Source organism: Phoxinus phoxinus, assembly GCF_949152265.1.
Source record: "Phoxinus phoxinus genome assembly, chromosome: 1".
Classification (NCBI taxonomy): domain Eukaryota; kingdom Metazoa; phylum Chordata; class Actinopteri; order Cypriniformes; family Leuciscidae; genus Phoxinus; species Phoxinus phoxinus.
Window position 1 is genome coordinate 44,678,508 of NC_136876.1, and position 24,221 is coordinate 44,702,728.

The 24,221-nt window shown below is 44.9% G+C and overlaps 4 protein-coding genes across 18 annotated transcripts; all 4 read left to right on the forward strand.

Annotated features, from left to right (window-relative positions):
* Nucleotides 1-465: 465 nt before the first annotated feature.
* LOC307006783 (uncharacterized protein) lies at nt 466-3,678 on the forward strand. 4 transcript variants are annotated; one of them, XM_079628084.1, is made up of 4 exons: nt 466-533; nt 1,627-1,758; nt 2,037-2,174; nt 2,391-3,542. In XM_079628084.1, the coding sequence occupies exons 2-4, from the start codon at nt 1,647-1,649 to the stop codon at nt 3,443-3,445; spliced, it is 1,305 nt and encodes a 434-aa protein (XP_079484210.1). In that variant the 5' UTR covers nt 466-533; nt 1,627-1,646; the 3' UTR covers nt 3,446-3,542. The 4 variants fall into 4 exon arrangements, with proteins under 4 accessions (XP_079484210.1, XP_079484211.1, XP_079484209.1 ...); XM_079628085.1 differs by having other exon boundaries at nt 529-744; nt 2,391-3,536; XM_079628083.1 differs by having other exon boundaries at nt 532-850; nt 2,391-3,678.
* A 2,746-nt stretch (nt 3,679-6,424) lies between these two features.
* On the forward strand, nt 6,425-9,640 carry LOC307007335 (uncharacterized protein). 6 transcript variants are annotated; one of them, XM_079629249.1, is made up of 5 exons: nt 6,429-6,476; nt 7,570-7,701; nt 7,980-8,117; nt 8,334-9,199; nt 9,234-9,551. In XM_079629249.1, exons 2-5 carry the CDS (start codon nt 7,590-7,592, stop codon nt 9,234-9,236), a joined length of 1,119 nt encoding a protein of 372 aa, XP_079485375.1. In that variant the 5' UTR covers nt 6,429-6,476; nt 7,570-7,589; the 3' UTR covers nt 9,237-9,551. The 6 variants fall into 6 exon arrangements, with proteins under 6 accessions (XP_079485371.1, XP_079485375.1, XP_079485374.1 ...); XM_079629248.1 differs by having other exon boundaries at nt 6,473-6,687; XM_079629246.1 differs by having other exon boundaries at nt 6,475-6,793; nt 9,234-9,640.
* Nucleotides 9,641-12,427: 2,787 nt separating this feature from the next.
* LOC307007613 (uncharacterized protein) lies at nt 12,428-15,664 on the forward strand. 4 transcript variants are annotated; one of them, XM_079629801.1, is made up of 4 exons: nt 12,428-12,485; nt 13,579-13,710; nt 13,989-14,126; nt 14,343-15,626. In XM_079629801.1, the coding sequence occupies exons 2-4, from the start codon at nt 13,599-13,601 to the stop codon at nt 15,527-15,529; spliced, it is 1,437 nt and encodes a 478-aa protein (XP_079485927.1). In that variant the 5' UTR covers nt 12,428-12,485; nt 13,579-13,598; the 3' UTR covers nt 15,530-15,626. The 4 variants fall into 4 exon arrangements, with proteins under 4 accessions (XP_079485927.1, XP_079485926.1, XP_079485929.1 ...); XM_079629800.1 differs by having other exon boundaries at nt 12,484-12,800; nt 14,343-15,664; XM_079629803.1 differs by having other exon boundaries at nt 12,484-12,696.
* A 2,549-nt stretch (nt 15,665-18,213) lies between these two features.
* LOC307007144 (uncharacterized protein) lies at nt 18,214-21,885 on the forward strand. Of its 4 annotated transcripts, none has more exons than XM_079628853.1 (4): nt 18,214-18,565; nt 19,659-19,790; nt 20,069-20,206; nt 20,423-21,700. In XM_079628853.1, the coding sequence occupies exons 2-4, from the start codon at nt 19,679-19,681 to the stop codon at nt 21,607-21,609; spliced, it is 1,437 nt and encodes a 478-aa protein (XP_079484979.1). In that variant the 5' UTR covers nt 18,214-18,565; nt 19,659-19,678; the 3' UTR covers nt 21,610-21,700. The 4 variants fall into 4 exon arrangements, with proteins under 4 accessions (XP_079484979.1, XP_079484978.1, XP_079484977.1 ...); XM_079628852.1 differs by having other exon boundaries at nt 18,555-18,776; XM_079628851.1 differs by having other exon boundaries at nt 18,558-18,784.
* The last annotated feature ends 2,336 nt before the right edge of the window (nt 21,886-24,221 follow it).

A 24,221-nucleotide genomic window follows, 5' to 3' on the forward strand; every position in this document is an offset into this window, starting at 1 on the left:
TCGAACACCCAGCAATGTGTAATTTCTTTGCATCTCCTTTCGAAAACAACATTCAAATTACTAGACAAAAAATTATATCCCGAGAAAAGTGGATTTTGAGGGGTATAGCTCCATAGACCTCCATTCATTCTGCACTCGTCCTGTGAGCGCCCTCATATGGAACCAGAGTGGAACTGCAACCAGTTCAGAAGCCGGAAGTTTACTGAGAGTGGCAGTTCTCCCCATATTAGACATTCTCTGATGCAACTGAAAAATGACTAGTGCGTCAGGGCACTGGAGAACCCCTTAACTGTTAAAAGGACAAGATATCGCAGAGGACATTCAAACAGATTTTTTATTACGGTTAAAACTTTTGGTACTACTCCGACTTGTACCACTTGACCGCTGTACCACCTGACCACTACAGATTCTTTTGGCAAACGCTCAATCATCTCCTAATTACTGTAATTATTACGACATCCAACCCTAATCAAACACACCTGAACAAGCTGATCAAGGTCTTCAAGATTAGGCTACTAGAAAGCTACAGGCAGGTGAGATTCATCAGGGTTGGAGTTACCTAGACCTCCTTGGATCTATAAAAACTTGTTTTCAAGAAGCTCTTTAAACCCTTTTTACAGTGTTTGTTGTGGGATTTAGCAGATGTTTTGATGCAGCGACACAGTTTTTCATTGTAGTTTTGTGTTCCTTCCTGTTCGCCCCTCCTGACTCACTAATTCAGCACATCTTCTAGCAGAGTTGATTGTGAGATCGTAGGTCATGAGGATGACAGCTCGAGTGTACTGCTTGTTTAGTGCTGTTTTATTGTGTCTGTCTGCATGTTTGAGCACAACAGGCGCTGGAGTCGTAGGTGAGAAGATCTTTTAGCTTCATTGCACAGCCCGAAGAAAGTGCCTTACAAAATATGACTTGGACCCATCTCAGCACATTGGTTTACAAAAGTACAGACGTCCAGCGGAAGTTTAACTTCGTATGGTGGTTTAGTTTCAATAATAAGCAAGCTTTAATTATGCAAACCTGTCATAAGTTTATGCATTTATTTCATTGTACAAGTAAAACCCATACAATCACTAATGTAGTATTTTAGTTTACTGTAAATCAAGACAACTAATGCTATATGGTTACACAATTGTTACCACATAGACATCAATCCTGAGTTTAAACTTCTGCTTCATGTTTTGTTTTCCCTATTTGAACAACTATTTAGGCCTTCAATAGCCTCTAACATGGGGAGCTATAACTTTTCTTGTGTTGTGTAGCCTAATAAAATGCTTGAAATGAGGGAGGTCATGGGGATGGCATAACAATTTTTGAAGACGTACACTTAGTTACACACCAGTAAATGTATAAACCACATATTTACTGGTGTGCATGTTTTCTATCAGCATTGCACTATTACTCGCCCAACTATAGGTTGTAACGGCACTCTCAGTCTTTGAAACTAATTGACGCAGTTTAGTGAGAAATGGTAGATGTCTAAGCTACTTTGATTTGAAGCTGATAAATGTGAATATTATATTAAAGTTTGTGGCACGTATTGCAAAACCCCTGACTTGCAAATGCTGAAACAAGCTATACAGCACTTCCTGGTCTCCCCTAACTATCCTCTTGAATCCTCTTCTGTAGTGTCCGGTCAGTGTCCGGCGATGCTGACCGTCGTGCCGTCCCGTCGAGGATGTCTTCGTGATAGAGACTGCTCTGGAGGACACAAATGCTGTCAATTTCCCTGTGGGACTGCGTGTGTGCCGCCTGTTTTCAGTGAGTTTAATTATTGATGGATGCTAAAGATATTCCAAAAGAAAGACTGAAAAAATGGTGTATAAACAAGTGTTCACTCAGAAATTGCTAGTAAATTTCACAATTGCAAAGAAACCGCAAGTAACACTTTGAACTAAACGTCAAACTACGAAGTAGAAAGACTGAATATTCCTGTCAAAACTAATCTGATCATCTTTGACAACTTACATTTTTTAAGTGGTGAATGAGACATTCAGTATTCAGTGATGTGGTTTCTCTGTCATGTGTCTGTATAATAGCAAAGCCAGGGGTGTGTCCAAGCACAAAGTCTGGAGCAGGAATGTGTGCCGAGTTGTGTTACTATGACAGTGACTGTCCGAACAATGAGAAATGCTGCAGCAATGGATGTGGACATCAGTGTATGGCTCCATATACAGGTATGTGATATGTTATTATATTAGTGTTTGGGTCGGCTTTATTTCAGTTTATCTTGTTTGATTTTATTGCTTTACCGTTCTATGTGTCAAAAGTATTCAGCCGAACCAGCACCGGATGGATAATTACGATTAATACTTAAAATAAGAAACTTGCAATTTGTGTTTTATGCTGTATATCTGAGACTGGATTAAAGCGGATTATCTGTATCCATACAGTGAAGCCTACAGCCGAACCGCAGACGCCAGCTGCCGAGCTGCCGAATCCTCCAGTGACGCCAGCAGCCGAGCTGCCGACGCCTCCAGCTGAGCTGCCGAATCCTCCAGTGACGCCTCCAGCCGAACTGCCGAATCCTCCAGTGACGCCTGCAGCCGAACTGCCGAATCCTCCAGAGACGCCTGCAGCTGAACTGCCGAGTCCTCCAGTGACGCCTGGATCTGAACCGCTGAATCCTACATTGACTCCTGCCATCGAACAGCCCAAGCCTCCAGTGAAGCCTGCCGGCGGACAGCCCAAGCCTCCAGTAAAGCCTGCCGGCGAACAGCCAAAGCCTCCAGTAAAGCCTGCAGGCGAACAGCCCAAGCATCCAGTGAAGCCCAACGGCGAACAGCCCAAGCCTCCAGTGAAGCCCAACGGCGAACAGCCCAAGCCTCCAGTGAAGCCCAATAGCGAACAGCCCAAGCCTCCAGTGAAGCCTGCCGGCGAACAGCCCAAGCCTCCCGTGAAGCCTGCCGGCGAACAGCCCAAGCCTCCAGTGAAGCCTGCTTCCGAACAGCCCAAGCCTCCAGTGAAGCCCAATGGCGAACAGCCCAAGCCTCCAGTGAAGCCCAACGGTGAACAGCCCAAGCCTCCAGTGAAGCCTGCTTCCGAACAGCCCAAGCCTCCAGTGAAGCCTGCTTCCGAACAGCCCAAGCCTCCAGTGAAGCCTGCTTCCGAACAGCCCAAGCCTCCAGTGAAGCCTGCTTCCGAACAGCCCAAGCCTCCAGTGAAGCCTGCTTCCGAACAGCCCAAGCCTCCAGTAAAGCCTGCGTCCGAACTGCCCAAGCCGCCAGTGAAGCCTGCGTCCGAACAGCCCAAGCCTCCAATGAAGCCTGTCGGCGAACAGCCCAAGCCTCCAATGAAGCCTGTCGGAGAACACCCCAAGCCGCCAGTGAAGCCTGCCGGCGAACCGCCCAAGTCTCCAGTGTGTGCTGAAAACTGTCACCAAACTCACCCTGATGGCAAATGTTCTAGCCATATGGGGGGATCCTCATCACCTTATGGGGGCTCATAAGGAATGTGGCCTTGCATAAAGTGTGCTGATTTAACCATTGAATGTATGGGATCTCTTCCCTGTTTTTCACCAAATAAATCTCACATTTTAAGACTTCTCTCTTTGTTTCTGTGGAAAAACAAAGACAATTGCTTGATTGTAGTGTTGGTGTTTTTGGTATTCCAGTGTCATTTGGCTGTTCTCACCTAATGGCTTATTGGCATTAGTGCTTTAGGAAGGTAAAAAATCACCTCACCAAGACCCAAACACGTCTTGTAACGAAAGACCTCTGTTTTCATCTTCGCACAAAACGGGCACTGAAATATGCATGCACAATTTTCCACGCACATATTGGGATGTAGAAATACTTTCCGCAGACTATGCTTACACACTTATTTTTTCTTAGCAATGCTAAAACGCACATCAACCGTTCACTTGTTTACCGTTCGTGTAAACACTACATTCAGATTCACCAATCGGAATGAATTCAGTCCGAATGAAACAAAAGGTGTGCATTTAAACATAATGAATGGCGACCGCAGAAACCAAAAGCCGGATGGCGGACATCCCGAAATCCGCACGAGCCGCAACACTGCGAGGAACAGCCGCGGACGATGGAGGATCGAGGCAGCAGAGGAGCGAGACCGGCCCGGCAGTCAGGAGGACGAGCCCGGGCAGACTCGTAACGGAAATTTACGATAAAACGGCGTCTTTTCAGTTTCGAGTCAACTAGTAACCTTTTTGTATCAACTCTTCCGATACTGGCCTCTGTAACTGGTAGGCGTGGCCTCGTAGGGCAGTGAAGAAAGTGTATTCTGGGAGTTGTCTTTCATCCACATGAGCCAAAAATACATTTTCTGACTTTTCTCCGTCTAGAAGGTACCAACTTCTAAAATAATTTCACATTTCTACTACATACATGACCCAATTTAAATACACATTCATCTTTCCAGCGGTGAAGTATCCCTTTAATCTGCATGTTTCCACACACGGCGCCGCCATTTGGTTTTCGCTAGCGACAAAAGTGTAACCAGTTCTAACGCAATGGCAAAAGTTTGAGCAAAGCATGCAAACTCTTCTGTCGTTGGCTGCACAGAGCACTATTTGACCAAAAAAAGTTAAACATGATGCCACATTCAAGTCGATGAGGTGAATCAATGTAACTCCACAACAACTACATAACTGTATCCACTAACCATTCAGAAACGTCCAGGTTAAGTCTAAAAGTTGCAACCTCTTCCTGAGTCTCTCCGTAAGGCTGCACTCCGCTACTTATTTCTGAAATTTGACTGAAATTTGCGTGTTTTGTTATTGACGGAGTATCCGAAGCTCGCGTAAAGGATCATCCGTCTTCTGAACAGGGGGCGGGGAGCAGCAGCTCTTTTGCATTTAGAGGGACACACACACACAAACAGCGCGTTTTGGCTCACACCCAAAAAGGGGAAACTTTGACAAGCTCTAATCAATGATCTGGGTTGTATTTTCAGCTGTAATTTCCCAGACACATTCTGGGGGCACCATAGATTTATATTACATCTTGTGAAAAGCGGCATAATATGTCACCTTTAAATTACCTCATGTCTCAAAGCACATAGCATGTAAGCAATAAGGTACGAGTGGCTGTGCTGTATCGTAAATAAGTCACAGCTAAAGGGAGTTGTTAGGCATGACACGAAGCAGAGTTACCACACGATGCAAAAATGAAAGCTAAAAAATATATATCAATGCAACTTTCATGAAGTAAAATCACAAAGGCTTCCTTCAGCTGGAAAGAATAGTCCCTGACCGTGAACAGGAACAGAAGTTACATTATTTCACCATGAGATGGTGGCAAAGATTGTCTTTATGAGTGAGTCAGTCAGTAGAGAAGACTTTTATATTGAAAGGACTGAAACTTGTGAACACGGAGAAGCAATATGCAACCAGAGCCCGTCTACGGAGAGCCTGGCCACTACCTATTAAGTCCTATTGTATCGAATTTTGGTTGTAGTTCCACCAGAGTTCCACTGGGGGCATTCGCCCGAGTGCAAAATTAATGGGAGTCTATGGAACTAGACGGCTACATTTGTCTCTTTCACCCGATCGCCGTTGAGAAATCTCAGATTTGATTGTAGGTTTTGCAAGTTCAACATGGGTTATAGTTCGAAAGTTGAATGAACGAGTACTTATGTCATTTCGATTTCTTACAGGTTGAGTTGTTGTTGCCCATAACACGCTAGCATTCTGCTTATGAACGCTGATTGGTCAGTGAAGGACTGATTACGACCAGAGATACCGCTTGATGGTATCGTGGCATCCGAAGCGGGACCAGAATTTCTTCTAGCAAAAACTCTTCTAGCACGTGTATTTACCTGTGTCAGGTGTGTTGTCGATGCCTTGAGAGAAAAGAAATTGCAAAGCGTGAAAGCACCACAGTGACTGAAGGATTGCCATAAAGCAGTATCTCTGGTCGTACGAGGTGTATGACGTCATTGACATTTTAAAATACTTTTTAAAGCAAATAAGTGACTCTAAAAAATCGAACACCCAGCAATGTGTAATTTCTTTGCATCTCCTTTCGAAAACAACATTCAAATTACTAGACAAAAAATTATATCCCGAGAAAAGTGGATTTTGAGGGGTATAGCTCCATAGACCTCCATTCATTCTGCACTCGTCCTGTGAGCGCCCTCATATGGAACCAGAGTGGAACTGCAACCAGTTCAGAAGCCGGAAGTTTACTGAGAGTGGCAGTTCTCCCCATATTAGACATTCTCTGATGCAACTGAAAAATGACTAGTGCGTCAGGGCACTGGAGAACCCCTTAACTGTTAAAAGGACAAGATATCGCAGAGGACATTCAAACAGATTTTTTTATTACGGTTAAAACTTTTGGTACTACTCCGACTTGTACCACTTGACCGCTGTACCACCTGACCACTACAGATTCTTTTGGCAAACGCTCAATCATCTCCTAATTACTGTAATTATTACGACATCCAACCCTAATCAAACACACCTGAACAAGCTGATCAAGGTCTTCAAGATTAGGCTACTAGAAAGCTACAGGCAGGTGAGATTCATCAGTGTTGGAGTTACCTAGACCTCCTTGGATCTATAAAAACTTGTTTTCAAGAAGCTCTTTAAACCCTTTTTACAGTGTTTGTTGTGGGATTTAGCAGATGTTTTGATGCAGCGACACAGTTTTTCATTGTAGTTTTGTGTTCCTTCCTGTTCGCCCCTCCTGACTCACTAATTCAGCACATCTTCTAGCAGAGTTGATTGTGAGATCGTAGGTCATGAGGATGACAGCTCGAGTGTACTGCTTGTTTAGTGCTGTTTTATTGTGTCTGTCTGCATGTTTGAGCACAACAGACGCTGGAGTCGTAGGTGAGAAGATCTTTTAGCTTCATTGCACAGCCCGAAGAAAGTGCCTTACAAAATATGACTTGGACCCATCTCAGCACATTGGTTTACAAAAGTACAGACGTCCAGCGGAAGTTTAACTTCAGATGGTGGTTTAGTTTCAATAATAAGCAAGCTTTAATTATGCAAACCTGTCATAAGTTTATGCATTTATTTCATTGTACAAGTAAAACCCATACAATCACTAATGTAGTATTTTAGTTTACTGTAAATCAAGACAACTAATGCTATATGGTTACACAATTGTTACCACATAGACATCAATCCTGAGTTTAAACTTCTGCTTCATGTTTTGTTTTCCCTATTTGAACAACTATTTAGGCCTTCAATAGCCTCTAACATGGGGAGCTATAACTTTTCTTGTGTTGTGTAGCCTAATAAAATGCTTGAAATGAGGGAGGTCATGGGGATGGCATAACAATTTTTGAAGACGTACACTTAGTTACACACCAGTAAATGTATAAACCACATATTTACTGGTGTGCATGTTTTCTATCAGCATTGCACTATTACTCGCCCAACTATAGGTTGTAACGGCACTCTCAGTCTTTGAAACTAATTGACGCAGTTTAGTGAGAAATGGTAGATGTCTAAGCTACTTTGATTTGAAGCTGATAAATGTGAATATTATATTAAAGTTTGTGGCACGTATTGCAAAACCCCTGACTTGCAAATGCTGAAACAAGCTATACAGCACTTCCTGGTCTCCCCTAACTATCCTCTTGAATCCTCTTCTGTAGTGTCCGGTCAGTGTCCGGCGATGCTGACCGTCGTGCCGTCCCGTCGAGGATGTCTTCGTGATAGAGACTGCTCTGGAGGACACAAATGCTGTCAATTTCCCTGTGGGACTGCGTGTGTGCCGCCTGTTTTCAGTGAGTTTAATTATTGATGGATGCTAAAGATATTCCAAAAGAAAGACTGAAAAAATGGTGTATAAACAAGTGTTCACTCAGAAATTGCTAGTAAATTTCACAATTGCAAAGAAACCGCAAGTAACACTTTGAACTAAACGTCAAACTACGAAGTAGAAAGACTGAATATTCCTGTCAAAACTAATCTGATCATCTTTGACAACTTACATTTTTTAAGTGGTGAATGAGACATTCAGTATTCAGTGATGTGGTTTCTCTGTCATGTGTCTGTATAATAGCAAAGCCAGGGGTGTGTCCAAGCACAAAGTCTGGAGCAGGAATGTGTGCCGAGTTGTGTTACTATGACAGTGACTGTCCGAACAATGAGAAATGCTGCAGCAATGGATGTGGACATCAGTGTATGGCTCCATATACAGGTATGTGATATGTTATTATATTAGTGTTTGGGTCGGCTTTATTTCAGTTTATCTTGTTTGATTTTATTGCTTTACCGTTCTATGTGTCAAAAGTATTCAGCCGAACCAGCACCGGATGGATAATTACGATTAATACTTAAAATAAGAAACTTGCAATTTGTGTTTTATGCTGTATATCTGAGACTGGATTAAAGCGGATTATCTGTATCCATACAGTGAAGCCTACAGCCGAACCGCAGACGCCAGCTGCCGAGCTGCCGAATCCTCCAGTGACGCCAGCAGCCGAGCTGCCGACGCCTCCAGCTGAGCTGCCGAATCCTCCAGTGACGCCTCCAGCCGAACTGCCGAATCCTCCAGTGACGCCTGCAGCCGAACTGCCGAATCCTCCAGAGACGCCTGCAGCTGAACTGCCGAGTCCTCCAGTGACGCCTGGATCTGAACCGCTGAATCCTACATTGACTCCTGCCATCGAACAGCCCAAGCCTCCAGTGAAGCCTGCCGGCGGACAGCCCAAGCCTCCAGTAAAGCCTGCCGGCGAACAGCCAAAGCCTCCAGTAAAGCCTGCAGGCGAACAGCCCAAGCATCCAGTGAAGCCCAACGGCGAACAGCCCAAGCCTCCAGTGAAGCCCAACGGCGAACAGCCCAAGCCTCCAGTGAAGCCCAATAGCGAACAGCCCAAGCCTCCAGTGAAGCCTGCCGGCGAACAGCCCAAGCCTCCCGTGAAGCCTGCCGGCGAACAGCCCAAGCCTCCAGTGAAGCCTGCTTCCGAACAGCCCAAGCCTCCAGTGAAGCCCAATGGCGAACAGCCCAAGCCTCCAGTGAAGCCCAACGGTGAACAGCCCAAGCCTCCAGTGAAGCCTGCTTCCGAACAGCCCAAGCCTCCAGTGAAGCCTGCTTCCGAACAGCCCAAGCCTCCAGTGAAGCCTGCTTCCGAACAGCCCAAGCCTCCAGTGAAGCCTGCTTCCGAACAGCCCAAGCCTCCAGTGAAGCCTGCTTCCGAACAGCCCAAGCCTCCAGTGAAGCCTGCTTCCGAACAGCCCAAGCCTCCAGTGAAGCCTGCTTCCGAACAGCCCAAGCCTCCAGTAAAGCCTGCGTCCGAACTGCCCAAGCCGCCAGTGAAGCCTGCGTCCGAACAGCCCAAGCCTCCAATGAAGCCTGTCGGCGAACAGCCCAAGCCTCCAATGAAGCCTGTCGGAGAACACCCCAAGCCGCCAGTGAAGCCTGCCGGCGAACCGCCCAAGTCTCCAGTGTGTGCTGAAAACTGTCACCAAACTCACCCTGATGGCAAATGTTCTAGCCATATGGGGGGATCCTCATCACCTTATGGGGGCTCATAAGGAATGTGGCCTTGCATAAAGTGTGCTGATTTAACCATTGAATGTATGGGATCTCTTCCCTGTTTTTCACCAAATAAATCTCACATTTTAAGACTTCTCTCTTTGTTTCTGTGGAAAAACAAAGACAATTGCTTGATTGTAGTGTTGGTGTTTTTGGTATTCCAGTGTCATTTGGCTGTTCTCACCTAATGGCTTATTGGCATTAGTGCTTTAGGAAGGTAAAAAATCACCTCACCAAGACCCAAACACGTCTTGTAACGAAAGACCTCTGTTTTCATCTTCGCACAAAACGGGCACTGAAATATGCATGCACAATTTTCCACGCACATATTGGGATGTAGAAATACTTTCCGCAGACTATGCTTACACACTTATTTTTTCTTAGCAATGCTAAAACGCACATCAACCGTTCACTTGTTTACCGTTCGTGTAAACACTACATTCAGATTCACCAATCGGAATGAATTCAGTCCGAATGAAACAAAAGGTGTGCATTTAAACATAATGAATGGCGACCGCAGAAACCAAAAGCCGGATGGCGGACATCCCGAAATCCGCACGAGCCGCAACACTGCGAGGAACAGCCGCGGACGATGGAGGATCGAGGCAGCAGAGGAGCGAGACCGGCCCGGCAGTCAGGAGGACGAGCCCGGGCAGACTCGTAACGGAAATTTACGATAAAACGGCGTCTTTTCAGTTTCGAGTCAACTAGTAACCTTTTTGTATCAACTCTTCCGATACTGGCCTCTGTAACTGGTAGGCGTGGCCTCGTAGGGCAGTGAAGAAAGTGTATTCTGGGAGTTGTCTTTCATCCACATGAGCCAAAAATACATTTTCTGACTTTTCTCCGTCTAGAAGGTACCAACTTCTAAAATAATTTCACATTTCTACTACATACATGACCCAATTTAAATACACATTCATCTTTCCAGCGGTGAAGTATCCCTTTAATCTGCATGTTTCCACACACGGCGCCGCCATTTGGTTTTCGCTAGCGACAAAAGTGTAACCAGTTCTAACGCAATGGCAAAAGTTTGAGCAAAGCATGCAAACTCTTCTGTCGTTGGCTGCACAGAGCACTATTTGACCAAAAAAAGTTAAACATGATGCCACATTCAAGTCGATGAGGTGAATCAATGTAACTCCACAACAACTACATAACTGTATCCACTAACCATTCAGAAACGTCCAGGTTAAGTCTAAAAGTTGCAACCTCTTCCTGAGTCTCTCCGTAAGGCTGCACTCCGCTACTTATTTCTGAAATTTGACTGAAATTTGCGTGTTTTGTTATTGACGGAGTATCCGAAGCTCGCGTAAAGGATCATCCGTCTTCTGAACGGGGGGCGGGGAGCAGCAGCTCTTTTGCATTTAGAGGGACACACACACACAAACAGCGCGTTTTGGCTCACACCCAAAAAGGGGAAACTTTGACAAGCTCTAATCAATGATCTGGGTTGTATTTTCAGCTGTAATTTCCCAGACACATTCTGGGGGCACCATAGATTTATATTACATCTTGTGAAAAGCGGCATAATATGTCACCTTTAAATTACCTCATGTCTCAAAGCACATAGCATGTAAGCAATAAGGTACGAGTGGCTGTGCTGTATCGTAAATAAGTCACAGCTAAAGGGAGTTGTTAGGCATGACACGAAGCAGAGTTACCATACGATGCAAAAATGAAAGCTAAAAAATATATATCAATGCAACTTTCATGAAGTAAAATCACAAAGGCTTCCTTCAGCTGGAAAGAATAGTCCCTGACCGTGAACAGGAACAGAAGTTACATTATTTCACCATGAGATGGTGGCAAAGATTGTCTTTATGAGTGAGTCAGTCAGTAGAGAAGACTTTTATATTGAAAGGACTGAAACTTGTGAACACGGAGAAGCAATATGCAACCAGAGCCCGTCTACGGAGAGCCTGGCCACTACCTATTAAGTCCTATTGTATCGAATTTTGGTTGTAGTTCCACCAGAGTTCCACTGGGGGCATTCGCCCGAGTGCAAAATTAATGGGAGTCTATGGAACTAGACGGCTACATTTGTCTCTTTCACCCGATCGCCGTTGAGAAATCTCAGATTTGATTGTAGGTTTTGCAAGTTCAACATGGGTTATAGTTCGAAAGTTGAATGAACGAGTACTTATGTCATTTCGATTTCTTACAGGTTGAGTTGTTGTTGCCCATAACACGCTAGCATTCTGCTTATGAACGCTGATTGGTCAGTGAAGGACTGATTACGACCAGAGATACCGCTTGATGGTATCGTGGCATCCGAAGCGGGACCAGAATTTCTTCTAGCAAAAACTCTTCTAGCACGTGTATTTACCTGTGTCAGGTGTGTTGTCGATGCCTTGAGAGAAAAGAAATTGCAAAGCGTGAAAGCACCACAGTGACTGAAGGATTGCCATAAAGCAGTATCTCTGGTCGTACGAGGTGTATGACGTCATTGACATTTTAAAATACTTTTTAAAGCAAATAAGTGACTCTAAAAAATCGAACACCCAGCAATGTGTAATTTCTTTGCATCTCCTTTCGAAAACAACATTCAAATTACTAGACAAAAAATTATATCCCGAGAAAAGTGGATTTTGAGGGGTATAGCTCCATAGACCTCCATTCATTCTGCACTCGTCCTGTGAGCGCCCTCATATGGAACCAGAGTGGAACTGCAACCAGTTCAGAAGCCGGAAGTTTACTGAGAGTGGCAGTTCTCCCCATATTAGACATTCTCTGATGCAACTGAAAAATGACTAGTGCGTCAGGGCACTGGAGAACCCCTTAACTGTTAAAAGGACAAGATATCGCAGAGGACATTCAAACAGATTTTTTTATTACGGTTAAAACTTTTGGTACTACTCCGACTTGTACCACTTGACCGCTGTACCACCTGACCACTACAGATTCTTTTGGCAAACGCTCAATCATCTCCTAATTACTGTAATTATTACGACATCCAACCCTAATCAAACACACCTGAACAAGCTGATCAAGGTCTTCAAGATTAGGCTACTAGAAAGCTACAGGCAGGTGAGATTCATCAGGGTTGGAGTTACCTAGACCTCCTTGGATCTATAAAAACTTGTTTTCAAGAAGCTCTTTAAACCCTTTTTACAGTGTTTGTTGTGGGATTTAGCAGATGTTTTGATGCAGCGACACAGTTTTTCATTGTAGTTTTGTGTTCCTTCCTGTTCGCCCCTCCTGACTCACTAATTCAGCACATCTTCTAGCAGAGTTGATTGTGAGATCGTAGGTCATGAGGATGACAGCTCGAGTGTACTGCTTGTTTAGTGCTGTTTTATTGTCTGTCTGCATGTTTGAGCACAACAGACGCTGGAGTCGTAGGTGAGAAGATCTTTTAGCTTCATTGCACAGCCCGAAGAAAGTGCCTTACAAAATATGACTTGGACCCATCTCAGCACATTGGTTTACAAAAGTACCTAGACGTCCAGCGGAAGTTTAACTTCGTATGGTGGTTTAGTTTCAATAATAAGCAAGCTTTAATTATGCAAACCTGTCATAAGTTTATGCATTTATTTCATTGTACAAGTAAAACCCATACAATCACTAATGTAGTATTTTAGTTTACTGTAAATCAAGACAACTAATGCTATATGGTTACACAATTGTTACCACATAGACATCAATCCTGAGTTTAAACTTCTGCTTCATGTTTTGTTTTCCCTATTTGAACAACTATTTAGGCCTTCAATAGCCTCTAACATGGGGAGCTATAACTTTTCTTGTGTTGTGTAGCCTAATAAAATGCTTGAAATGAGGGAGGTCATGGGGATGGCATAACAATTTTTGAAGACGTACACTTAGTTACACACCAGTAAATGTATAAACCACATATTTACTGGTGTGCATGTTTTCTATCAGCATTGCACTATTACTCGCCCAACTATAGGTTGTAACGGCACTCTCAGTCTTTGAAACTAATTGACGCAGTTTAGTGAGAAATGGTAGATGTCTAAGCTACTTTGATTTGAAGCTGATAAATGTGAATATTATATTAAAGTTTGTGGCACGTATTGCAAAACCCCTGACTTGCAAATGCTGAAACAAGCTATACAGCACTTCCTGGTCTCCCCTAACTATCCTCTTGAATCCTCTTCTGTAGTGTCCGGTCAGTGTCCGGCGATGCTGACCGTCGTGCCGTCCCGTCGAGGATGTCTTCGTGATAGAGACTGCTCTGGAGGACACAAATGCTGTCAATTTCCCTGTGGGACTGCGTGTGTGCCGCCTGTTTTCAGTGAGTTTAATTATTGATGGATGCTAAAGATATTCCAAAAGAAAGACTGAAAAAATGGTGTATAAACAAGTGTTCACTCAGAAATTGCTAGTAAATTTCACAATTGCAAAGAAACCGCAAGTAACACTTTGAACTAAACGTCAAACTACGAAGTAGAAAGACTGAATATTCCTGTCAAAACTAATCTGATCATCTTTGACAACTTACATTTTTTAAGTGGTGAATGAGACATTCAGTATTCAGTGATGTGGTTTCTCTGTCATGTGTCTGTATAATAGCAAAGCCAGGGGTGTGTCCAAGCACAAAGTCTGGAGCAGGAATGTGTGCCGAGTTGTGTTACTATGACAGTGACTGTCCGAACAATGAGAAATGCTGCAGCAATGGATGTGGACATCAGTGTATGGCTCCATATACAGGTATGTGATATGTTATTATATTAGTGTTTGGGTCGGCTTTATTTCAGTTTATCTTGTTTGATTTTATTGCTTTACCGTTCTATGTGTCTAAAGTATTCAGCCGAACCAGCACCGGATGGATAATTACGATTAATACTTAAAATAAGAAACTTGCAATTTGTGTTTTATGCTGTATATCTGAGACTGGATTAAAGCGGATTATCTGTATCCATACAGTGAAGCCTACAGCCGAACCGCAGACGCCAGCTGCCGAGCTGCCGAATCCTCCAGTGACGCCAGCAGCCGAGCTGCCGACGCCTCCAGCTGAGCTGCCGAATCCTCCAGTGACGCCTCCAGCCGAACTGCCGAATCCTCCAGTGACGCCTGCAGCCGAACTGCCGAATCCTCCAGAGACGCCTGCAGCTGAACTGCCGAGTCCTCCAGTGACGCCTGGATCTGAACCGCTGAATCCTACATTGACTCCTGCCATCGAACAGCCCAAGCCTCCAGTGAAGCCTGCCGGCGGACAGCCCAAGCCTCCAGTAAAGCCTGCCGGCGAACAGCCAAAGCCTCCAGTAAAGCCTGCAGGCGAACAGCCCAAGCATCCAGTGAAGCCCAACGGCGAACAGCCCAAGCCTCCAGTGAAGCCCAACGGCGAACAGCCCAAGCCTCCAGTGAAGCCCAATAGCGAACAGCCCAAGCCTCCAGTGAAGCCCAACGGTGAACAGCCCAAGCCTCCAGTGAAGCCTGCCGGCGAACAGCCCAAGCCTCCCGTGAAGCCTGCCGGCGAACAGCCCAAGCCTCCAGTGAAGCCTGCTTCCGAACAGCCCAAGCCTCCAGTGAAGCCCAATGGCGAACAGCCCAAGCCTCCAGTGAAGCCCAACGGTGAACAGCCCAAGCCTCCAGTGAAGCCTGCTTCCGAACAGCCCAAGCCTCCAGTGAAGCCTGCTTCCGAACAGCCCAAGCCTCCAGTGAAGCCTGCTTCCGAACAGCCCAAGCCTCCAGTGAAGCCTGCTTCCGAACAGCCCAAGCCTCCAGTGAAGCCTGCTTCCGAACAGCCCAAGCCTCCAGTGAAGCCTGCTTCCGAACAGCCCAAGCCTCCAGTGAAGCCTGCTTCCGAACAGCCCAAGCCTCCAGTGAAGCCTGCTTCCGAACAGCCCAAGCCTCCAGTGAAGCCTGCGTCCGAACTGCCCAAGCCGCCAGTGAAGCCTGCGTCCGAACAGCCCAAGCCTCCAATGAAGCCTGTCGGCGAACAGCCCAAGCCTCCAATGAAGCCTGTCGGAGAACACCCCAAGCCGCCAGTGAAGCCTGCCGGCGAACCGCCCAAGTCTCCAGTGTGTGCTGAAAACTGTCACCAAACTCACCCTGATGGCAAATGTTCTAGCCATATGGGGGGATCCTCATCACCTTATGGGGGCTCATAAGGAATGTGGCCTTGCATAAAGTGTGCTGATTTAACCATTGAATGTATGGGATCTCTTCCCTGTTTTTCACCAAATAAATCTCACATTTTAAGACTTCTCTCTTTGTTTCTGTGGAAAAACAAAGACAATTGCTTGATTGTAGTGTTGGTGTTTTTGGTATTCCAGTGTCATTTGGCTGTTCTCACCTAATGGCTTATTGGCATTAGTGCTTTAGGAAGGTAAAAAATCACCTCACCAAGACCCAAACACGTCTTGTAACGAAAGACCTCTGTTTTCATCTTCGCACAAAACGGGCACTGAAATATGCATGCACAATTTTCCACGCACATATTGGGATGTAGAAATACTTTCCGCAGACTATGCTTACACACTTATTTTTTCTTAGCAATGCTAAAACGCACATCAACCGTTCACTTGTTTACCGTTCGTGTAAACACTACATTCAGATTCACCAATCGGAATGAATTCAGTCCGAATGAAACAAAAGGTGTGCATTTAAACATAATGAATGGCGACCGCAGAAACCAAAAGCCGGATGGCGGACATCCCGAAATCCGCACGAGCCGCAACACTGCGAGGAACAGCCGCAGACGATGGAGGATCGAGGCAGCAGAGGAGCGACACCGGCCCGGCAGTCAGGAGGACGAGCCCGGGCAGACTCGTAACGGAAATTTACGATAAAACGGCGTCTTTTCAGTTTCGAGTCAACTAGTAACCTTTTTGTATCAACTCTTCCGATACTGGCCTCTGTAACTGGTAGGCGTGGCCTCGTAGGGCAGTGAAGAAAGTGTATTCTGGGAGTTGTCTTTCATCCACATGAGCCAAAAATACATTTTCTGACTTTTCTCCGTCTAGAAGGTACCAACTTCTAAAATAATTTCACATTTCTACTACATACATGACCCAATTTAAATACACATTCATCTTTCCAGCGGTGAAGTATCCCTTTAATCTGCATGTTTCCACACACGGCGCCGCCATTTGGTTTTCGCTAGCGACAAAAGTGTAACCAGTTCTAACGCAATGGCAAAAGTTTGAGCAAAGCATGCAAACTCTTCTGTCGTTGGCTGCACAGAGCACTATTTGACCAAAAAAAGTTAAACATGATGCCACATTCAAGTCGATGAGGTGAATCAATGTAACTCCACAACAACTACATAACTGTATCCACTAACCATTCAGAAACGTCCAGGTTAAGTCTAAAAGTTGCAACCTCTTCCTGAGTCTCTCCGTAAGGCTGCACTCCGCTACTTATTTCTGAAATTTGACTGAAATTTGCGTGTTTTGTTATTGACGGAGTATCCGAAGCTCGTGTAAAGGATCATCCGTCTTCTGAACGGGGGGCGGGGAGCAGCAGCTCTTTTGCATTTAGAGGGACACACACACACAAACAGCGCGTTTTGGCTCACACCCAAAAAGGGGAAACTTTGACAAGCTCTAATCAATGATCTGGGTTGTATTTTCAGCTGTAATTTCCCAGACACATTCTGGGGGCACCATAGATTTATATTACATCTTGTGAAAAGCGGCATAATATGTCACCTTTAAATTACCTCATGTCTCAAAGCACATAACATGTAAGCAATAAGGTACGAGTGGCTGTGCTGTATCGTAAATAAGTCACAGCTAAAGGGAGTTGTTAGGCATGACACGAAGCAGAGTTACCACACGATGCAAAAATGAAAGCTAAAAAATATATATCAATGCAACTTTCATGAAGTAAAATCACAAAGGCTTCCTTCAGCTGGAAAGAATAGTCCCTGACCGTGAACAGGAACAGAAGTTACATTATTTCACCATGAGATGGTGGCAAAGATTGTCTTTATGAGTGAGTCAGTCAGTAGAGAAGACTTTTATATTGAAAGGACTGAAACTTGTGAACACGGAGAAGCAATATGCAACCAGAGCCCGTCTACGGAGAGCCTGGCCACTACCTATTAAGTCCTATTGTATCGAATTTTGGTTGTAGTTCCACCAGAGTTCCACTGGGGGCATTCGCCCGAGTGCAAAATTAATGGGAGTCTATGGAACTAGACGGCTACATTTGTCTCTTTCACCCGATCGCCGTTGAGAAATCTCAGATTTGATTGTAGGTTTTGCAAGTTCAACATGGGTTATAGTTCGAAAGTTGAATGAACGAGTAGGCTACTTATGTCATTTCGATTTCTTACAGGTTGAGTTGTTGTTGCCCATAACACGCTAGCATTCTGCTTATGAACGCTGATTGGTCAGTGAAGGACTGATTACGACCAGAGATACCGCTTGATGGTATCGTGGCATCCGAAGCGGGACCAGAATTTCTTCTAGCAAAAACTCTTCTAGCACGTGTATTTACCTGTGTCAGGTGTGTTGTCGATGCCTTGAGAGAAAAGAAATTGCAAAGCGTGAAAGCACCACAGTGACTGAAGGATTGCCATAAAGCAGTATCTCTGGTCGTACGAGGTGTATGACGTCATTGACATTTTAAAATACTTTTTAAAGCAAATAAGTGACTCTAAAAAATCGAACACCCAGCAATGTGTAATTTCTTTGCATCTCCTTTCGAAAACAACATTCAAATTACTAGACAAAAAATTATATCCCGAGAAAAGTGGATTTTGAGGGGTATAGCTCCATAGACCTCCATTCATTCTGCACTCGTCCTGTGAGCGCCCTCATATGGAACCAGAGTGGAACTGCAACCAGTTCAGAAGCCGGAAGTTTACTGAGAGTGGCAGTTCTCCCCATATTAGACATTCTCTGATGCAACTGAAAAATGACTAGTGCGTCAGGGCACTGGAGAACCCCTTAACTGTTAAAAGGACAAGATATCGCAGAGGACATTCAAACAGATTTTTTTATTACGGTTAAAACTTTTGGTACTACTCCGACTTGTACCACTTGACCGCTGTACCACCTGACCACTACAGATTCTTTTGGCAAACGCTCAATCATCTCCTAATTACTGTAATTATTACGACATCCAACCCTAATCAAACACACCTGAACAAGCTGATCAAGGTCTTCAAGATTAGGCTACTAGAAAGCTACAGGCAGGTGAGATTCATCAGGGTTGGAGTTACCTAGACCTCCTTGGATCTATAAAAACTTGTTTTCAAGAAGCTCTTTAAACCCTTTTTACAGTGTTTGTTGTGGGATTTAGCAGATGTTTTGATGCAGCGACACAGTTTTTCATTGTAGTTTTGTGTTCCTTCCTGTTCGCCCCTCCTGACTCACTAATTCAGCACATCTTCTAGCAGAGTTGATTGTGAGATCGTAGGTCATGAGGATGACAGCTCGAGTGTACTGCTTGTTTAGTGCTGTTTTATTGTGTCTGTCTGCATGTTTGAGCACAACAGACGCTGGAGTCGTAGGTGAGAAGATCTTTTAGCTTCATTGCACAGCCCGAAGAAAGTGCCTTACAAAATATGACTTGGACCCATCTCAGCACATTGGTTTACAAAAGTACAGACGTCCAGCGGAAGTTTAACTTCAGATGGTGGTTTAGTTTCAATAATAAGCAAGCTTTAATTATGCAAACCTGTCATAAGTTTATGCATTTATTTCATTGTACAAGTAAAACCCATACAATCACTAATGTAGTATTTTAGTTTACTGTAAATCAAGACAACTAATGCTATATGGTTACACAATTGTTACCACATAGACATCAATCCTGAGTTTAAACTTCTGCTTCATGTTTTGTTTTCCCTATTTGAACAACTATTTAGGCCTTCAATAGCCTCTAACATGGGGAGCTATAACTTTTCTTGTGTTGTGTAGCCTAATAAAATGCTTGAAATGAGGGAGGTCATGGGGATGGCATAACAATTTTTGAAGACGTACACTTAGTTACACACCAGTAAATGTATAAACCACATATTTACTGGTGTGCATGTTTTCTATCAGCATTGCACTATTACTCGCCCAACTATAGGTTGTAACGGCACTCTCAGTCTTTGAAACTAATTGACGCAGTTTAGTGAGAAATGGTAGATGTCTAAGCTACTTTGATTTGAAGCTGATAAATGTGAATATTATATTAAAGTTTGTGGCACGTATTGCAAAACCCCTGACTTGCAAATGCTGAAACAAGCTATACAGCACTTCCTGGTCTCCCCTAACTATCCTCTTGAATCCTCTTCTGTAGTGTTGGGTCAGTGTCCGGCGATGCTGACCGTCGTGCCGTCCCGTCGAGGATGTCTTCGTGATAGAGACTGCTCTGGAGGACACAAATGCTGTCAATTTCCCTGTGGGACTGCGTGTGTGCCGCCTGTTTTCAGTGAGTTTAATTATTGATGGATGCTAAAGATATTCCAAAAGAAAGACTGAAAAAATGGTGTATAAACAAGTGTTCACTCAGAAATTGCTAGTAAATTTCACAATTGCAAAGAAACCGCAAGTAACACTTTGAACTAAACGTCAAACTACGAAGTAGAAAGACTGAATATTCCTGTCAAAACTAATCTGATCATCTTTGACAACTTACATTTTTTAAGTGGTGAATGAGACATTCAGTATTCAGTGATGTGGTTTCTCTGTCATGTGTCTGTATAATAGCAAAGCCAGGGGTGTGTCCAAGCACAAAGTCTGGAGCAGGAATGTGTGCCGAGTTGTGTTACTATGACAGTGACTGTCCGAACAATGAGAAATGCTGCAGCAATGGATGTGGACATCAGTGTATGGCTCCATATACAGGTATGTGATATGTTATTATATTAGTGTTTGGGTCGGCTTTATTTCAGTTTATCTTGTTTGATTTTATTGCTTTACCGTTCTATGTGTCAAAAGTATTCAGCCGAACCAGCACCGGATGGATAATTACGATTAATACTTAAAATAAGAAACTTGCAATTTGTGTTTTATGCTGTATATCTGAGACTGGATTAAAGCGGATTATCTGTATCCATACAGTGAAGCCTACAGCCGAACCGCAGACGCCAGCTGCCGAGCTGCCGAATCCTCCAGTGACGCCAGCAGCCGAGCTGCCGACGCCTCCAGCTGAGCTGCCGAATCCTCCAGTGACGCCTCCAGCCGAACTGCCGAATCCTCCAGTGACGCCTGCAGCCGAACTGCCGAATCCTCCAGAGACGCCTGCAGCTGAACTGCCGAGTCCTCCAGTGACGCCTGGATCTGAACCGCTGAATCCTACATTGACTCCTGCCATCGAACAGCCCAAGCCTCCAGTGAAGCCTGCCGGTGGACAGCCCAAGCCTCCAGTAAAGCCTGCCGGCGAACAGCCAAAGCCTCCAGTAAAGCCTGCAGGCGAACAGCCCAAGCATCCAGTGAAGCCCAACGGCGAACAGCCCAAGCCTCCAGTGAAGCCCAACGGCGAACAGCCCAAGCCTCCAGTGAAGCCCAATAGCGAACAGCCCAAGCCTCCAGTGAAGCCCAACGGTGAACAGCCCAAGCCTCCAGTGAAGCCTGCCGGCGAACAGCCCAAGCCTCCCGTGAAGCCTGCCGGCGAACAGCCCAAGCCTCCAGTGAAGCCTGCCGGCGAACAGCCCAAGCCTCCAGTGAAGCCTGCTTCCGAACAGCCCAAGCCTCCAGTGAAGCCCAATGGCGAACAGCCCAAGCCTCCAGTGAAGCCCAACGGTGAACAGCCCAAGCCTCCAGTGAAGCCTGCTTCCGAACAGCCCAAGCCTCCAGTGAAGCCTGCTTCCGAACAGCCCAAGCCTCCAGTGAAGCCTGCTTCCGAACAGCCCAAGCCTCCAGTGAAGCCTGCTTCCGAACAGCCCAAGCCTCCAGTGAAGCCTGCTTCCGAACAGCCCAAGCCTCCAGTGAAGCCTGCTTCCGAACAGCCCAAGCCTCCAGTGAAGCCTGCTTCCGAACAGCCCAAGCCTCCAGTAAAGCCTGCGTCCGAACTGCCCAAGCCGCCAGTGAAGCCTGCGTCCGAACAGCCCAAGCCTCCAATGAAGCCTGTCGGCGAACAGCCCAAGCCTCCAATGAAGCCTGTCGGAGAACACCCCAAGCCGCCAGTGAAGCCTGCCGGCGAACCGCCCAAGTCTCCAGTGTGTGCTGAAAACTGTCACCAAACTCACCCTGATGGCAAATGTTCTAGCCATATGGGGGGATCCTCATCACCTTATGGGGGCTCATAAGGAATGTGGCCTTGCATAAAGTGTGCTGATTTAACCATTGAATGTATGGGATCTCTTCCCTGTTTTTCACCAAATAAATCTCACATTTTAAGACTTCTCTCTTTGTTTCTGTGGAAAAACAAAGACAATTGCTTGATTGTAGTGTTGGTGTTTTTGGTATTCCAGTGTCATTTGGCTGTTCTCACCTAATGGCTTATTGGCATTAGTGCTTTAGGAAGGTAAAAAATCACCTCACCAAGACCCAAACACGTCTTGTAACGAAAGACCTCTGTTTTCATCTTCGCACAAAACGGGCACTGAAATATGCATGCACAATTTTCCACGCACATATTGGGATGTAGAAATACTTTCCGCAGACTATGCTTACACACTTATTTTTTCTTAGCAATGCTAAAACGCACATCAACCGTTCACTTGTTTACCGTTCGTGTAAACACTACATTCAGATTCACCAATCGGAATGAATTCAGTCCGAATGAAACAAAAGGTGTGCATTTAAACATAATGAATGGCGACCGCAGAAACCAAAAGCCGGATGGCGGACATCCCGAAATCCGCACGAGCCGCAACACTGCGAGGAACAGCCGCAGACGATGGAGGATCGAGGCAGCAGAGGAGCGACACCGGCCGGGCAGTCAGGAGGACGAGCCCGGGCAGACTCGTAACGGAAATTTACGATAAAACGGCGTCTTTTCAGTTTCGAGTCAACTAGTAACCTTTTTGTATCAACTCTTCCGATACTGGCCTCTGTAACTGGTAGGCGTGGCCTCGTAGGGCAGTGAAGAAAGTGTATTCTGGGAGTTGTCTTTCATCCACATGAGCCAAAAATACATTTTCTGACTTTTCTCCGTCTAGAAGGTACCAACTTCTAAAATAATTTCACATTTCTACTACATACATGACCCAATTTAAATACACATTCATCTTTCCAGCGGTGAAGTATCCCTTTAATCTGCATGTTTCCACACACGGCGCCGCCATTTGGTTTTCGCTAGCGACAAAAGTGTAACCAGTTCTAACGCAATGGCAAAAGTTTGAGCAAAGCATGCAAACTCTTCTGTCGTTGGCTGCACAGAGCACTATTTGACCAAAAAAAGTTAAACATGATGCCACATTCAAGTCAATGAGGTGAATCAATGTAACTCCACAACAACTACATAACTGTATCCACTAACCATTCAGAAACGTCCAGGTTAAGTCTAAAAGTTGCAACCTCTTCCTGAGTCTCTCCGTAAGGCTGCACTCCGCTACTTATTTCTGAAATTTGACTGAAATTTGCGTGTTTTGTTATTGACGGAGTATCCGAAGCTCGTGTAAAGGATCATCCGTCTTCTGAACGGGGGGCGGGGAGCAGCAGCTCTTTTGCATTTAGAGGGACACACACACACAAACAGCGCGTTTTGGCTCACACCCAAAAAGGGGAAACTTTGACAAGCTCTAATCAATGATCTGGGTTGTATTTTCAGCTGTAATTTCCCAGACACATTCTGGGGGCACCATAGATTTATATTACATCTTGTGAAAAGCGGCATAATATGTCACCTTTAAATTACCTCATGTCTCAAAGCACATAACATGTAAGCAATAAGGTACGAGTGGCTGTGCTGTATCGTAAATAAGTCACAGCTAAAGGGAGTTGTTAGGCATGACACGAAGCAGAGTTACCACACGATGCAAAAATGAAAGCTAAAAAATATATATCAATGCAACTTTCATGAAGTAAAATCACAAAGGCTTCCTTCAGCTGGAAAGAATAGTCCCTGACCGTGAACAGGAACAGAAGTTACATTATTTCACCATGAGATGGTGGCAAAGATTGTCTTTATGAGTGAGTCAGTCAGTAGAGAAGACTTTTATATTGAAAGGACTGAAACTTGTGAACACGGAGAAGCAATATGCAACCAGAGCCCGTCTACGGAGAGCCTGGCCACTACCTATTAAGTCCTATTGTATCGAATTTTGGTTGTAGTTCCACCAGAGTTCCACTGGGGGCATTCGCCCGAGTGCAAAATTAATGGGAGTCTATGGAACTAGACGGCTACATTTGTCTCTTTCACCCGATCGCCGTTGAGAAATCTCAGATTTGATTGTAGGTTTTGCAAGTTCAACATGGGTTATAGTTCGAAAGTTGAATGAACGAGTAGGCTACTTATGTCATTTCGATTTCTTACAGGTTGAGTTGTTGTTGCCCATAACACGCTAGCATTCTGCTTATGAACGCTGATTGGTCAGTGAAGGACTGATTACGACCAGAGATACCGCTTGATGGTATCGTGGCATCCGAAGCGGGACCAGAATTTCTTCTAGCAAAAACTCTTCTAGCACGTGTATCTACCTGTGTCAGGTGTGTTGTCGATGCCTTGAGAGAAAAGAAATTGCAAAGCGTGAAAGCACCACAGTGACTGAAGGATTGCCATAAAGCAGTATCTCTGGTCGTACGAGGTGTATGACGTCATTGACATTTTAAAATACTTTTTAAAGCAAATAAGTGACTCTAAAAAATCGAACACCCAGCAATGTGTAATTTCTTTGCATCTCCTTTCGAAAACAACATTCAAATTACTAGACAAAAAATTATATCCCGAGAAAAGTGGATTTTGAGGGGTATAGCT

Excerpts from the sequence above, each read along its gene's own strand:
- LOC307007144 (XM_079628850.1), top strand. The coding sequence starts at position 18,792 with ATGAGGATGACAGCTCGAGTGTACTGCTTGTTTAGTGCTGTTTTATTG. Across the intron at positions 18,883-19,658 it reads AACAGACGCTGGAGTCGTAG|TGTTGGGTCAGTGTCCGGCG; the intron begins GTGAGAAGATCT and ends CCTCTTCTGTAG. Across the intron at positions 19,791-20,068 it reads GTGTGTGCCGCCTGTTTTCA|CAAAGCCAGGGGTGTGTCCA; the intron begins GTGAGTTTAATT and ends TCTGTATAATAG.
- LOC307007613 (XM_079629801.1), top strand. The coding sequence starts at position 13,599 with ATGCTGACCGTCGTGCCGTCCCGTCGAGGATGTCTTCGTGATAGAGAC. Across the intron at positions 13,711-13,988 it reads GTGTGTGCCGCCTGTTTTCA|CAAAGCCAGGGGTGTGTCCA; the intron begins GTGAGTTTAATT and ends TCTGTATAATAG. Across the intron at positions 14,127-14,342 it reads GTGTATGGCTCCATATACAG|TGAAGCCTACAGCCGAACCG; the intron begins GTATGTGATATG and ends GTATCCATACAG.
- LOC307007335 (XM_079629244.1), top strand. The coding sequence starts at position 6,703 with ATGAGGATGACAGCTCGAGTGTACTGCTTGTTTAGTGCTGTTTTATTG. Across the intron at positions 7,702-7,979 it reads GTGTGTGCCGCCTGTTTTCA|CAAAGCCAGGGGTGTGTCCA; the intron begins GTGAGTTTAATT and ends TCTGTATAATAG. Across the intron at positions 8,118-8,333 it reads GTGTATGGCTCCATATACAG|TGAAGCCTACAGCCGAACCG; the intron begins GTATGTGATATG and ends GTATCCATACAG.
- LOC307006783 (XM_079628083.1), top strand. The coding sequence starts at position 760 with ATGAGGATGACAGCTCGAGTGTACTGCTTGTTTAGTGCTGTTTTATTG. Across the intron at positions 851-1,626 it reads AACAGGCGCTGGAGTCGTAG|TGTCCGGTCAGTGTCCGGCG; the intron begins GTGAGAAGATCT and ends CCTCTTCTGTAG. Across the intron at positions 1,759-2,036 it reads GTGTGTGCCGCCTGTTTTCA|CAAAGCCAGGGGTGTGTCCA; the intron begins GTGAGTTTAATT and ends TCTGTATAATAG.